Here is a 14874-nt window from a genome sequence, read left to right as displayed (position 1 = left end):
TATATACACAGGATGAAATCACATTGTTCAATTTATTACATCTCTTCCTCCTTTCATTCACTGAACAATCATCCTCTGATACCAGAATTTCTTACTTCCTGGAGAAAAAGGATGTCTGCTAAATACAGAGTAATCACTGACATTGTGAACCTTTGCTCTTGTGCCAGCAGGATGGTAGAGAAGCAGCATCGTTCCCATCATGTCTGTCCAGGCTCTGCTGGCATGTCTTTTTGGTTGCAGGTGCCCCTGTCTATCGGAGCGGTAACGCATAAAAACACATGTAGTCCACTTGCTTTGATCTACCTGTATCTCTACACTTTTTTATCTACACGTGGATGTGAACTTCTTGAGGAGGCAGAATGTCTATCGCGAGGATAGTAAGGTGTGATTGCAGCAGTCAATTTTCTTCTCTGATTCCCTGATGCCCTCGGCTCCTCACAGAGCTCTGTCACCAGACTAGCAGTCCTTGTGCCACAGGTGCATTCAATGCTGCCATCAGACCCTGACAGAAACCTTGAGACCTGCATGGCTGCACGTTCCCTTTGGAGATCCGTTTTGGTAGCTGCATTGGCTCCTGTTTGCTGCAGAGACAAAGGGGACGCAGAGGACGCAGCTTTCTGCCAAGTGGATGCCGCGACTGGAGCTCCTCGTGCGTGAGCGGCAACGGCCACTGGGAGCAGCAGAGCGACGGAGCCCTCCGTGCCAGGAGCCGTGCCAAGGCCTGACTGCCTGTGCTGCTCCCTGAAGCTGCCTTTTAGGAACCTTCCCCCCGCCCCCCATGTGCCACAACTCCTAATGGAACACACCTGCACTGAGCTGATGATCATCAGGTCTCCAGCTGGCCAGCACAGAGTTTTAGATGACTTTGAACCATACTTACATGGAGCCTGTGACTTTCCAGCTAATTGTGCTGCCCTGCCAGCAAGGAGCCTGGGGAGCACAAAAAGCTGACAGAGGACACAGCCAGCAAGCCAACCCAAAATGTTAAAGTGATATCCCATGCCATGGGATGTACTGCTGAGCAGTCACACATGGGGTTTGCCGAGGGGCTGCTGCTGCTCAGGGACTGGCGAGGCGTTGTTCGAGCTGACAGCCAGCAGTTGCTGTGAGCGTATGCTTATCATGCACCTGGGATATTGCCAGTGGATTATTCTTCAGAATTCAGTTATCTCTCTATTGGCTAGTATTAGTCACGTTCACATCATCAGCTGAAGATAGGATTTCTGCTGATCTTGTATCAATCATAACCACTGTCAATGTGGCTGCATTACCTTGCAGTCCCTATGAGGTACTTTCAACCCCTATTTATCAGGTATGCAAATTCAAGCAAATAATAAGTTTGGTTATGTTTTCTTACTTTAACAGAGAAGGCTAACAGATTGACAGAAAGTTTACAGCCAACATACAACACAAATTTCAATTGAAGAGCAATGTCTTTCTTAATCACAGCTGTAAACAGAAAGGATAGGAGCAGCAGTTGCTTTCTTTGCAAACTCTAGCAGCCAAAGTTCCCTATATCGTCTCTATTTTTACCTAACAGTATAGCAAAGAAAACATTTGTCTACTGAAAGGAAGAGCTGTGCTCAGATTCCACTTCAGTTTGAGTAGTCTTAGCTTCTGCCAATGCAAGAAACATCAGTAGCAAGGTTTTGCTTTCAGCCACAAAGAAAGGAAAACCATAGCCTACTGGGAGTGGGAAATCCTCTTGTGCAGTTCCCTAGCCTTACCCTGTGAAGTACTGCAGATTTCTTCCAATTAGATGTTCATATAAAATATGTTAGTAGGCCTGAGGATGTGGAGGAGAATCCAAATTCTAGTAGAGTGGTGATGATTACCTTCTGCTTGAAAACTGCTGTGAGATGAGTGTTGGTGGAGCCTTTGTCAAACACCCAAGACTCAGAAAGAGTTAACCCACAGGCACCAGCCTGTGCTGAGTGTGCCGGGTACCCTGACTGCGCAACTCCATCTAACAGCCCATTTCCTGCCTCCAGACCATTACCAGAGCTCATACCCTGCTCTAGAGGAGCCACAAACAAACTCCAGCACTTGCCTGGGGACACACAAACTCCTAGAGCCACAACAAGCCACTGACTTTTATTTTCTTTCTCAATGAGCCTAAAATAATTGTTCACTCTTTAAGACTATTTTTACTGTTTAAGCAGTCAGGTGAATACTTTCTCTTCATGTCTGCTACAAGTTCAATGGACTGTCCACAAACAGGTCCACTGCCAGAACATCCTCACAGTCTTCTTAGTGTCTTGCTGTGGGGACGGGCATAGCTGATGTTGATTTGTGCATACATCTGTTTTCCTCTGCAATGATTTCCACAGAAAACAGGCTGCCATTTCTAGCTGTTGCCAGAACTCCTTGCCAGTAATTTACCAAGGGCCTCCACGACATCAAATAACTTTTCCCTGGAAGCACTGTTAAGAAAGAGCTGCTATTTTTGAAAGAAGTGCAAGAAGAAGCACCTGTCTGAGGTAATTGGCAGGACACTCAAAAGCATCACATCCGTGGTTAATTTTGTTCTCAGCCAGAGGGCACTCGAATCAACATCACTTAAAAGAGCGATGATCAGCAGCCTGCCGGCTACACTGTGGGCTCGGAAAGATGCTTTCTATCATTGTTACTGTACAAAGCTGCCATGTATTGTAACACCGTGATTTTAGTCGCTTGCCCATTCCAGTCACTAAATACTGTTTCCAAGTCCTTCATTTCTTCCGTTCTCATTCCTGTTTTGTAAACTTGTTCACCCAAAGTGGAGACGCAGTACAAAGCACATCAGCGGGTTATATATTCGCTCCCAGGCAGGCAAAAAAAAAAAAAAAAAAAGCGCCCCAACACGGCGCTTTGGTTCGCCTTCCGAAGAGCACTTCGCGGTTCTGGCCTTTGGCAGCATTAGAGACAGCCGCGGCATCGGCCAGAACGGGGAAAGGTGGAACGACTGTAGAACCGCTGGAGGGGGCGCGGGAGTTTCCAGGCGTTACCATCAGCAGATACCGGCAGCCCCGGCAGCGGGGCGGCGTCCTGCCCGTGCAACATCCCGCCTGCGTGCTGGGCTTGAGGGGACGGCGGGCGCGGTGAGTCAGCGTGGGGACGGCCTATAGCGGCGCAGTTGGGGAGCGCTCAGTGCTTCGGTTACGCCGGGTGGTGGGAGGCGTTCCTCCCGCAGAGCGAAAGCGTTACGCTGAGGGTAAGCGGCGGCCGCCGGCCCGTACCGCCGCCTCGGCCATGGGGCAGCCGCGGTCCCCCCGCGAGCGCTGCTCCTGCAGCAACACCAACTGCGTGGAGCGGCCCCTGACGCGGCTCTTCGAAGCGCTGGGGCGCGTCGTGGCCGCCTGCCCCTGGCCCTTCGTGCTGCTGCCGCCGCTGCTATCGGCCGGGCTGGGCGCCGGCTTCGTCTTCCTGCCGGACCTGCAGACGAACGACATCGAGGGCCAGTTCACGCCGACGGGCGGGCCCGCCAAGGCCGAGCGCGACTTCGTGCGGCGGTACTTCCCCACCAACGATTCGGAGAGCTTCTCCGCCGAGCGGCTGCCCACGGAGGGCGCCTACGCGGCGCTCATCGCCGTGGCCGCGGGGGACGCCTCGGTGCTCGACCGGCCGGCGCGGGACGAAGTGCTGCTGCTGGACGGCGCGGTGCGCGCCCTCGGCTACGAGCGGCTCTGCGCCCGCATCGGCGACGCCTGCGCCAGCGCCAACCCGCTGCTGCCGCTGCTGGCCAACGGCAGCGCCCTGCCCGAACTGCCCTTCCCCGGCGGCGGCGGCGGCGGCGACGCGTTCCTGGGCACCGCGCTGGGCGGCGTGCAGACGGACGGCAGCGGGCGCGTGGAGCGGGCGCGAGCAATGAAGCTGATGTATTACCTGCGGGAGGACGGCGGCGCGGCGGGCGAGAGCCGGGCGTGGCTGGAGACGTTCCTGCGCGTCTTCCCGGCGAAGCTGCAGGAGCTGAACCTCACGGCCGTCGAGGTAGCGCCGGGGCGGGGGGCTGCGGCTGCGGCGGAGCGGGGCCGAGCGGCGCGCGGGGCGGAAAGGCGTGCTCTGACTTGGCGCTGTTTTCGCTCCAGGTGACTTACTTCACCTCGTTGTCCAGACAAGAGGAGTTTGAGGGAAACACCAAGAGCGTGATCCCGCTCTTTTCCATCACGTACTTCCTGACGATCACCTTTTCGGTCGTCTCTTGCCTGAGGTAAAGTACCTGGGGCTGCGAGCAGCCGCCTCCGCGCTTCCGCTCCGGCTCCGGCGGGGTCTGGGCTCCTTCGGCTGCTGCTGAGCGAAGTGGTTCTGAAGACGCCGCCCTCGTGAAATGTAACCTTTGGCAAAAAGCATTTTTTCACTTTCACTCCAATGTGAGCATGCTTCCCATGTGCTTAAGTGGGGTTCTTGCAGAGCACCAGGTGAATCCCTGAACAGGGCTTCTGTTCAGTCGTGCGCAGCCTGAATGTTCATATCCAGCAGACCATCCTGTGAAGACATCGATCACTTATGTGGTCCTCATCTCATAAAAATCATTTTTTTGTTAATGGTATGTTTGCATGTGTTGCAGCTATGTCAAGAATCACAACAAACCATACTCTTAGCAGTCAGAGTACTCTAAGTGTGGCACGAAAAGGCACACCCACCAGGTCCTACTTGACCTTACTCATGAAGGGGGCCGGGAGCTGCTGGCTGCTCTGTGCAGCACAGAGCTCTGCTAACACTTTGTAAAGACAAGTCCAAAAATGGAAGGAAGCCAGAAAGCGTGGAGGAAGTATTCTGTTTTCAGGTCTCGTTGCACTGTTTTTCTGTCACCTCAATTGTGGAACAGTTGAATCAACGGTAACTTCACAAATTGCTGCAAGTCTGTGTAAGTCCCTAAGCATTCTGCTTGCTCAGAGAATCCTGAGCCTTGCCTGCCTTCACAGAGAACTTAGGCTGCCCTCTCTTTTTCAAGTGGAAGGTGAGCTGTCCTACATTTGCCAGCTATAGGGAAGAGTTTGTATGCTGTGCTTGAGGCATAAAGTTCTGCTCAGAGGGTGGGCTGCTTTAACTAGATCTTGTGCAATGCACCATGCTAAGACATGCAATTTTGGCTATCAGCCATCTCAGGCATCATCAGTTGGGAGCACAGCCCAAGTAAGGGTAGTTCCACCAAGTCACATCTGTACACCCATTGAATTACTCTGTACTGCACTGACCTCCCATGAATTAGGCAGCTGTGATGTGCTTCTCATATTGGAGTCTGGTAGGTTTCTGCTGATGAAGTTCCAGCCTACGCAGCTTTTTATGTATGTAAAAATCATGGCTTACCCAAAAGAGGAGCAACTTGAATTGGACATGGTAGCTTACCAGATTTATCTTGCTCAGAACCAAGAGGTTCTCTTAAAGTTTGGAAATGTTCTAGAGCTTGGAGGATACTTCTAATGGGGCACAAGGTAGCTCTACTGTCCCATTGCAGCGCTACCACATGCAAAGTCTCCCCTTGGGAGTTTTCCATGCGAAATCCTCAATCCAGTCCTTGCAGGCATCTTGGCAAATGGCCAGTAGCAGGTCTGTCTGCTATAAAGCTTATCTACAGCACAGTGTTTGCAGCCCAGGAGATACATTCATGCTATACTGACACTACCCTAAGGACCTGGACAGAGCCTCTAAAAATGAATGACCTGTTTGAACATGCTAAGTCTAAACTCTCAAAGGTACTTATCTTCACTGTAGTTATTGCTTATTGGTACAAAGATCAGTGTGCATATTTTACTCTCAGGTGCATTTCTCTGTAACCGGCCAGCAGTAATAATGTATCTAGCACCTGCCATATAAATTCATTTTGTCTTAATGCTGACACTTGGGAGTAATCTTAGCAAATAGCAACTTTCACCAGGTTCTCTTCAAGGATGGGACACAATCCGTATCTCTGCAGAGAATTCAGTTGTCGTGCCAGATGCCTTGGTGAAATACTTGACGTGTAACTAAGCTGTTCCTTAAAACGTTTTCAGGCTGAGCTGTGTAAGGAATAACATCTGGCTTGCATGCTGTGGAGTGCTTTCCTCCGGTTTAGCTGTATTAAGCAGCTTTGGATTGATGATGTACTGTGGAGTACCATTTGTGGCAACTGTAGCAAATGCTCCATTTCTTATTCTTGGTAAGTAGAAAAAGTGTGTTGGGCTCCAGTATGAAGAGAAAAGCTGGAATTAAAACAACTTGACAGTGTTACTCCTGTGGGAATTGGTTCACACTTAGCTCAGCAGCGAGCAGTAAGGAATATGTGCACAACTTCAGCAAACCTGCAGAGACTAAAGCCAGTACATTTATTATCATCTGAATATGCAAATTAAGTTACTAGGGTCTTTGATTAGATAAAATCAGGCCTGTGCGTATCAGGGCAGTCTGCAGTTTCAAAGTTCGTCTTGTTTTGATAAGATCTGAAATTTCCTGTGCAGTGTAATGACTTCAAGCAGCGTCATTTTGGTTTAACACTGACGTGATGCTTGTTCCTCCTATGTGATATATTCATGTGAGGTTTTCTTGGTCTTAATCCCTTGCTGATGAAAGCTCATGGGCCTCCTGGGCTGTTAGAGGCTGCAGGCAGGTCTCATGTGTCCAACCCACTAATTTTATGTTTTATTTTTTATGTTTTTGTTGCCCTCTTTTTTTTTTTTTTAGTAAATATCTTATATAAGTAACAGAGCTTGTGTGTGTGTGTGTGTGTATATATACATATATATATATATATATATATATATAGGCTCTTAACTCCTAGCCTGGCAGTGCTGGGATGTTCTCCAGCCCTACTTCTATAAGGGACAGGACAGGGACAACACCAGGAGAAGGCTGACTGAGAAGGCCTCAGGTCTATGGGTGATTTTTCTGTTGTGGAAGATATATATACACACACATTAACTATATTATGTCCTTTACATGTGACCCAAGATAATTCCTCTTTACTCAGTGTTGCCCAGAGAAGCCAAAAGTTTGGATGCCTGTGCAAGGTTGTGTTGGGTGTCTAATGCAAGTAGGAGGCAGGACTTTTCTTTGTTTCCTCCATGATTCAAATTTGTTTGGTATTTGTATGTTTGTTCCCTGGATGCAAAAGCTCCAAATTTAACAAAGAACCTCTCATGAAGCTGAAAAATGTCTGAAAGCAGTCACAGAATCACAGAATCGTAGGGGTTGGAAGGGACCTCCAGAGATCATTGAGTCCAACCCCCCTGCCAAAGCAGGTTCCCTACAGTAGGTCGCACAGGTAGGCATCCAGGCAGGTCTTGAACATCTCCAGAGAAGGAGACTCCACCACCTCCCTGGGCAGCCTGTTCCAGTGCTCCGTCACCTCACTGTAAAGAAGTTCTTGCACACATTTGTGCGCACAGTCTCTTCAGATCTTTATAGATACAGATATAGATCTTTATAGACATGATGAATTTGGTTTTTGGATTAAGGCAAACAAATAATCTTGATTTTAAAAGAATTGCTTTCAAATCTGCCTGACTGCCAGCAGCTGTGTGCCTCAACACCATGCAGCACCCCCTTCTGGCTCATCCTTTCCTGGGTTTCTAGCTGATGCTCAGAGAGATGAGTGCCTATCCCAGTTTTCAGTATTTCAGTTTTAATTGATTACTGTAATTTGTCTTTGCTGGTCATGTACATTGTGGGGCTAGAAGATTCTAAATCTGGGAGGAGATAGCTGCTGAGTGTAATTTCATTTCCATGCTTATGAGTGTATATTTTAGAATGTAATTAGCTCTTAATAATCTTACTGGTCTTTTACAGTACACGTCCTTTCTTGTTGACTTCAATAATGCTTTTGATGCTGTCTTGCAAAACATCTTTGTAGGTAACGTTAGGAAGCGCGGGATAGACAAGTGGACAGTGAAATGGGTAGAGGAGTAGCTGCCTGGCAGAGCTCAGAGGGTTGTGATTGGTAGTACAGAGTCCATTTGCAGGTCTGTAACTAGCAGTGTTCCCCAGGGGTTGGTGCTGGGTTTGGTCTTGTTCAGCAGCCTCATCAGTGACCTGCACGAAGGCATAAGGTCCACTCTCAGCAAGTTTGCTGTTGGTACAAAGCTGGGAGGAGTTTCTGACACACCAGAAGGCTGTGCCGCCTTCCAGCAAGACCTTGACAGGCTGGGGAGTTGGAAAGAGAGGAATCTGATGAGGTTCAACAAGACCAAGTGTAGAGTCCTACAGCTGGGGAGGAATAACTGCATGCATCAGTAGAGTTTAGGTGATGAACTGCTGAAGAGGAGCTCTGTAAAGAAGGACCTGCGTGTCCTTTTGGGGAACAGGTTGGCCAATGAGCAGCAGTGTGCCCTTGTGGCCAAGAAAAGCCGATGATGTCCTGGGGTGCATTAAAAAGAGCATGGCCAGCAGGTAGAAGGAGGTAATCCTCCCCCTCTACTCTGCCCTGTTGAGCCACATCTGGAGTACTATGTCCAGTTCTGGGCTCCCCAGTTTAAGAAAGACAGGGAGCTGCTGGAGAGAGTCCAGCGGGGGCCACAAAAGAAGATGAGGGGCCTGGAGGAGACTGAGTGGGGATCTATCTAAAGGTTACAAATATCTAATGGGTGGGAATCAAGCGGATGGGCCAGCCTGTTTTTGGTGGTCTGCAGCAATGGAACAAGGAGCAGTGGGCACAAACAGGAAGTTCCATGTGAACATGAGGTGAAACTTACTCTGGAGGTGACAAGAGCACTGGAACAGGTTGCCCAGAGAGGTTGTGAAGTCTCCTCTCTGGAGATACTCAAAACCCACCTGGACACTTTCCTGTATAACCTACTTATGGAACCTGCTTTAGTGGGAGGTTGGACTTGATACAGAGGTCTCTTCCAAACTTTGTGATCCTGTGACATCAGTGTGTTATCATATTTGGCATATTTGTGGACAATTGTTTCTTTTGCATCATTTTTCACATATTTGTGATCAGTTGTTTGAAAATATGAACCCATTGCTCGTACTCCTCTTTTTTTTTTTTTTTTTTTTTTTCCCCTCAGTGGACTACATTACAACCTTATGTGTCTGCTGCACCTCCTTCTGGACACAAACTTGCTGATAGCAGAGGGATCTGACTTGCTGTAGTTTTTGAAGCCAGATGTAGGGTAACTCCAAGTTCAGTTTAAATTCACCAGCTGTTACATTCAGCTGTGCCTGCTTTGCAAAATGCACTTTCTGTGAAAGGCCTGGGGAAGATCAGGGTGCTTTCAACTACTTGCCACTGTAGTACCTGTATTCACGAGACCAGCACTCGTCTATATATTATTCTTGCTTTCTGTGTTCTTGCCTTCTTTGGATGATTGCACTGTATTTCCTGTCCTTCCCTTAACCCAGATCTGTTTCAACTACATAGGCAATTATTTTCTATGTTTTCTATATGCAGTTCTTTGTGTTTGTTGCTTTTTCTTTCACTGATCTGCTGTAATTCTGAAAGCCATTATGTTAGTATTTCTTCAGTTCACCAAACTTCCTGTGAATTGATTATACCTCTGGGAACACTTGTAACCCTTCCCAGCTACAACTGGGAACATAAGTTCTTTTTTGTTGTTGTATTGATTCAAATATTGACTAACACTAAGTCTTGTCAATGCTCGTGATCAAGATAAGTACTTAGTTTTACAAATAATTCATAATTGACTTCTTACAGCTGATCAGTTGTGGATACAGCATATAGTGATTTCGTCTGTTCTGCTTAGCAGTATCATCAATTGCATCTCTATTCATCCGTAACTTCCACATCTAGCTTCTGCTTACTTTCTCTCATGCCTTGGCGAAAACTGCAATCCAGGACCCAGAGATTTCCTGGCATGGTCTTCCAGATTCTGATGAGCAGTACATGATAGCATATCTGTAAAAATGTGAAGCCTAATTAATATAAGAAAGCAATTTAAGAATCATGATGAAAGTGAAGCTCAACAAATAATACAAATTTCAAAAATTAGTCATTTAGAGAGATCACGAGTAAATTCTTTTTACTGGGAAAAACAGGGAAGACTGAAGATGGAATGGGAGTGACTTGCAAACATCAATGCCTTCTCTTTGTCTGCAGAAGACTGAGCTAGAAATAATTGGACTAATTTGCCGCAGATTCCAGGGATAGCGGGAGTGCTTCTAAAGATGAGAATAGAGAAGTGTCAGAATAAGCAGTGTATCTGTATCTCTGTCATCTATATCAGTGGGTACTTGAACAGCAGACACAAAACACTTGTCAGAGATGGGTGAGGTGTGCTCAGTCCTCCAGCAGGGCTGGGTGAAGGATCAATGATGTGACAAGTCACTGTGAGTTTTTGAAAGGTAGTAGAGCCAAGTGCATCCAAAGGACGTGTTTTCTTGTATCTTAAACTCACGTCAGCACTAAAGCAAGTAGCCTCGCTTGCTTTTGGAAAATTCTGTGTAGCCTTAAATGCTGCTTTTGTTTTTTGGTACTTTTGCTGGGTGTCGGTGGAAGCTGCCTTGTGCCATGCAGAGTTAACTTTTTCTCCTCTTGCAGGAGTTGGCGTGGATGACATGTTTATCATGATCTCTTCCTGGGAACAAAGCTCAAGCAAGGCAGACAAATCAGACACCAAATCTCGGCTGGCCGAGACTTACAGAGAAGCAGCGCTTTCTGTGACAATCACCACTCTCACAGATGTCTTGGCCTTCTTCATTGGCACCTGGACTTCTTTTCCTTCTGTGAGGTCGTTCTGCCTCTATACCGGCACCGCCTTTGTCTTCTGCTATGTCTATGTCATTACCTTCTTTGGGGCAGTTATCGTGCTAAATCATAAAAGGGTGAACGGAAACCGACACTGGTTAACGTGTGTGCAAGTGAAAGTAGGGAAGAAATCCTGCTTGTACAACGCGTGTTGTTTAGGCAGCTGTTCTAGTGAGCTGCCGGAGCCAGAAACCAGTGGGACAGAAAGCGAGCATCCCATGAGCATATTCTTCAAGAAGTATTATGGTCCTTTCTTGACAGGTAAATGGATCAAGCTTCTTGTGGTGTTGCTGTACGGAGCGTATTTGGGTGGCAGTGTTTATGGCTGCACCCAGATGAAGGAGGGCATAGATCTTCGAAATCTGGCTAGTGATGACTCTTACGTTATTGCCTACTATGACGACGATGACAAATACTTCTCAGAATACGGACCCAGGGTCATGGTCGTCGTTACTGACAGCGTAAACTACTGGGACGAGTTTGTTCGTAATGACATTGAGGCTTGCCTACAGGATCTAGAGAGCATTAACTATGTAGACAGGAACCTCTCGCTGTCATGGCTGAGAGTATACACAGAAATTGCTGGCAGTGTTTTAATAAATATAAGCACTAAGGATCTTTTCATTAATAACTTAGCTGTACTATTCCGGTTCTTTCCCAGTTTTGAGTGGGACATTAACGAGACTGCAGAAGGAATAGCAGCTTCTCGTTTCTTCATCCAGACAGTGAATGTGACCTCAGCCGTTGACGAGAAAAATCTGCTAAATCAGTTAAGAGACAGAGCCAAGCAGTGCGTAGTTCCACTCATGGTGTACCATCCAGCATTCATCTACTACGACCAGTACCTGGTCATAGTGCAGAACACCATTCAGAATGTTGTCATCGCTGCTGGGGCGATGCTCGTGGTCTCTCTTGTGCTTATTCCCAGCCCACTGTGTTGCTTGTGGGTGACTTTTGCTATAGCTTCTGTTATCGTTGGTGTTGCTGGTTTCATGACATTTTGGGACATCAGCCTCGACTCCATATCCATGATTAACCTGGTCATTTGCATTGGATTTTCTGTAGACTTTTCCGCACATATTTCCTATGCCTTTGTTACGAGTGGAGAGTCATCAGCCAATGAGAAGGCAATAGGAGCTCTGCACCAGCTTGGTTACCCAGTGTTACAAGGAGCAGTATCTACTGTGTTAGGAGTAGTTGTCCTGGCTGCAGCAAAAACCTACATCTTCAGAACGTTTTTTAAGATCATGTTTCTTGTTATATTGTTTGGGGCTCTTCATGGTCTTGTGTTTATTCCAGTATTTCTAACCTTTTTTGGATACTTGGGCAAATCACTCCCCATCACTGAAACTAAAATGCTAGACCTTAGGTAGAGAAATGACAAAGACCATGCGTGACTAATTTAAATGTTTACAGTTATGTATATATTATATGGAGATTCAAATGCAGCAACTTCCAGGGGATGTAAGAAATGAATGATGGGAAGGATGGAATAATATGACAGAGAGGCAAAGAGTAAAGAAAAGCCAGGCATTAATTAACAGAAGTGAAAGTGCACAGAACTGATTTGTTTCCTCCTTTTTTGTGTTCTTGACTTTGTAACTTTAATATTGTTAAACCTTTTTTTTGGTGTGTGTGTTAGTTGTTTACTGAATGTATTGAAACTGCAATTATTATAAACACTACAGATTGTCCCAGCATTGTGGGCTGTTATAGTTCAGTCAGGAAATATATAGAAGAAGCTACAGCAACTGTTGGTTTTGTGCATTTCCTGGCTATTTACCTTGACACAGTCACTCAACACTGAGCCTGAAGGCAGTTTCCCCAAGATGCTTGAACCTTGGGGTTTTATAGTGAGATGATCAACGGGAGAGTACTGCCTCATGCTGCAGTGGTTCATAAATGTTTGGGAGACTTAGTCTGCTTAGGTTCCTAATGCAGCACAAAAAGCCCATAGGGAAGACTGACTCACATTTTTTGTTCTAATGAATCTTTTCTATGATCAAACATGTAGCTTTAAGACGACTGTATTTGTTTTGTTGGCTGCAGTTTCCAAATGGATACGTACTGTAGACTGATCTTCTGTGGACCATCTGAGTGACCATAGTGCTAAATGGCATGCCATGGCATGACAGAGCTGGAATTTCCTAGAAAGCATCACATCTAATTGAGGACAAAGTCAAAAAGCAACGCAGGTTTAAGCCATTCAGTTCTAAAGCTAAAGCCACAAGTTCCACTGTGTTTGTCTGTAACAATCCAACTTTTGATGCATCAATGGAGCAGAAGAACTTTCACTGAAGTACTGATAATAAATGAAGGGCTTTAGCTTGTAGGGACAAAATCTGGATTAAGAGCCAATACATTATTTGTCACCAATTTATTGAGCTACCTGTCAGAAATCTGCTGAGTAGTGGCAAATAACATTTGTAATTTAGGAAAAAAGGGAGTCCAGGAGGTATAAAGCTACACAGTTCAAATCTACAGCTGAGGAGCATTTCTTGTGAAAGCTGCAGCCAGTGTGGCAAAGCCCCTGTTCCACCTGGATTTGGGGCCAATTCCATAAGATTACATCCAGACATCTGCTGGAAAAGTAGCACAGCGAGTTGCAGGCAATCCAGGAGGCTCCTGGAATGCACTGAGGATGACTTCCCAAGTCAAGTAATTTGGGGGTGCAATACTGGACCTGTGCTCACCAGTGAAATGAACTGATCAGTGACATCAGGATGGGAGGCTGCCTGGGCTGTAGTGACCATGCTGAGGTTGAATCCACACTCTGGAGGGACATGTGACAGGTGAAGAGTACAATTAAGAAGCTAAACTTTAGGAAAGCTAACTTCCAGCTCTTCAAGTAGTTAGTCAACAAAATGCCCTGGGAAACTGTCCTCGTGGATAAGGGTGAAGAGCAGAGCTGGCAGATCTTTAAGGACGCTTTCTTCAGTGTGCGAGAGCTTTCCATCCCCAGGTGTAGCAAGTCAGGAAAAGAAGACAAGAGACCAGCATGGCTGAACTGGGACCAACTAGTCAAACTGAACAGCAAGAATGCAGAGACAATGGAAATGGGAACAGGACTGTGGAAAGAATATAGGAAAGCTGCTAGTCTGTGTAGGGATGGGGTCGGGAAAGCCAAGTCCAAGCTAGAACTGAACTTGGCTAGGGATGCCAAAAAGAACAAGACAGGCTTCTACAGGTACCTTCAACCAGAAATGGGAAGTCCAGCAAGGCGTACCGCCTCTATGAGTGACACAAGCAAACTGGTTACAACAGACAAGAAGGCTGAAGTACTCAACAATTTTTTTGCCTCGGTCTTCTCTGCTAACTCCTCACCACACAGCCCTCAAACATTCAGTTTGGTAGGAGGGGACTGGGGAAGCAATATCCTCCCACTTTAAGCAAGGATCAGGTTTGCGACCACCTGAGGAAGTTGAACATCCACAAGTCTGTGGGTCCCGATGAGATGCGTCCCAGAATCTGAACGGAACTGTCTGATGTGGTTGCCCAGCCACTCTCTATAATATTTCAAAGGTCGTGGCAATTAGGTAAAGTCCCTGGTAGCTGGAAAAAAGGAAATATCACTCCCATTTTTAGAAAGGGTAAAAGGATGACCCTAGGAACTGGCATGCCAGTTTCATCTCTGTGCCAGGGAAGATCATGGAACAAGTCTTCTAGGAAGTTATGGTAAGGCACATGGAAGGCAGGCGATACAGGAGAGCCAGTGTGGCTTCACTAAGGGCAAATCCTGCTTGACTAACTCAGTGGCCTTCTGTGATGGTGTCACTGCATCAGTGCACAAGGGAAGAGCCACTGATTTCATATGTCTCGACTTTCATGTGAGGCCCTCAGCACAAGAGAAGATGGACCTGCTAGAGCAGGGCCATAAAAGTCATCAGACATCTGGAGCTCCTCTCCAGGGTTGTTCAGTCTATAGAAGAGAAAGCCCTGAGGAGATTTTACAGCAGCCTTCCAATACATAGACGGGGCTGAAAGGAAAGATGGGGGGACTCTGTAAGGGAGTGCAGTGACAGGACAAGGGGAAATTGTTTTTAAACTGAAGGGGATTTGCATCAATTATTAGGAAGAAATTCTTCCACCTGAGGGGGGTGAGCAAAGCACAGACCAGAGTGCCCAGAGAAGCTGTGGATGCCCTCTCTCAGGAGGTGTTCAAGGCCAGGTTGGATACAGTCCTAAACAACCTGACCTAGTGGGAGGTGTCCCTG

General features: G+C 46.9%; 1 protein-coding gene across 1 annotated transcript; it reads left to right on the top strand.

Moving 5' to 3' along the window:
- The first annotated feature begins 3231 nt into the window (after positions 1-3231).
- Positions 3232-12411, top strand: PTCHD3 (patched domain containing 3). Its single transcript, XM_042888330.1, has 4 exons — positions 3232-3969; positions 4068-4189; positions 5973-6118; positions 10454-12411. Exons 1-4 carry the CDS (start codon positions 3232-3234, stop codon positions 12031-12033), a joined length of 2586 nt encoding a protein of 861 aa, XP_042744264.1. The 3' UTR covers positions 12034-12411.
- The last annotated feature ends 2463 nt before the right edge of the window (positions 12412-14874 follow it).

Source organism: Lagopus leucura, unplaced genomic scaffold (assembly GCF_019238085.1).
Source record: "Lagopus leucura isolate 7727_CA_CO unplaced genomic scaffold, USGS_WTPT01 Super-Scaffold_100157, whole genome shotgun sequence".
Classification (NCBI taxonomy): domain Eukaryota; kingdom Metazoa; phylum Chordata; class Aves; order Galliformes; family Phasianidae; genus Lagopus; species Lagopus leucura.
The sequence above is the reverse complement of the archived record's forward strand: the minus strand, read 5'-3'. Positions and strand labels throughout refer to the sequence as shown.

Bases quoted from the DNA above. Each gene is read 5' to 3' on its own strand.
- PTCHD3 (XM_042888330.1), top strand. From the start codon at position 3,232: ATGGGGCAGCCGCGGTCCCCCCGCGAGCGCTGCTCCTGCAGCAACACC. The intron at 3,970-4,067 runs GTAGCGCCGGGG...TTTTCGCTCCAG, and splicing joins TGAACCTCACGGCCGTCGAG to GTGACTTACTTCACCTCGTT. The intron at 6,119-10,453 runs GTAAGTAGAAAA...CTCCTCTTGCAG, and splicing joins TGCTCCATTTCTTATTCTTG to GAGTTGGCGTGGATGACATG.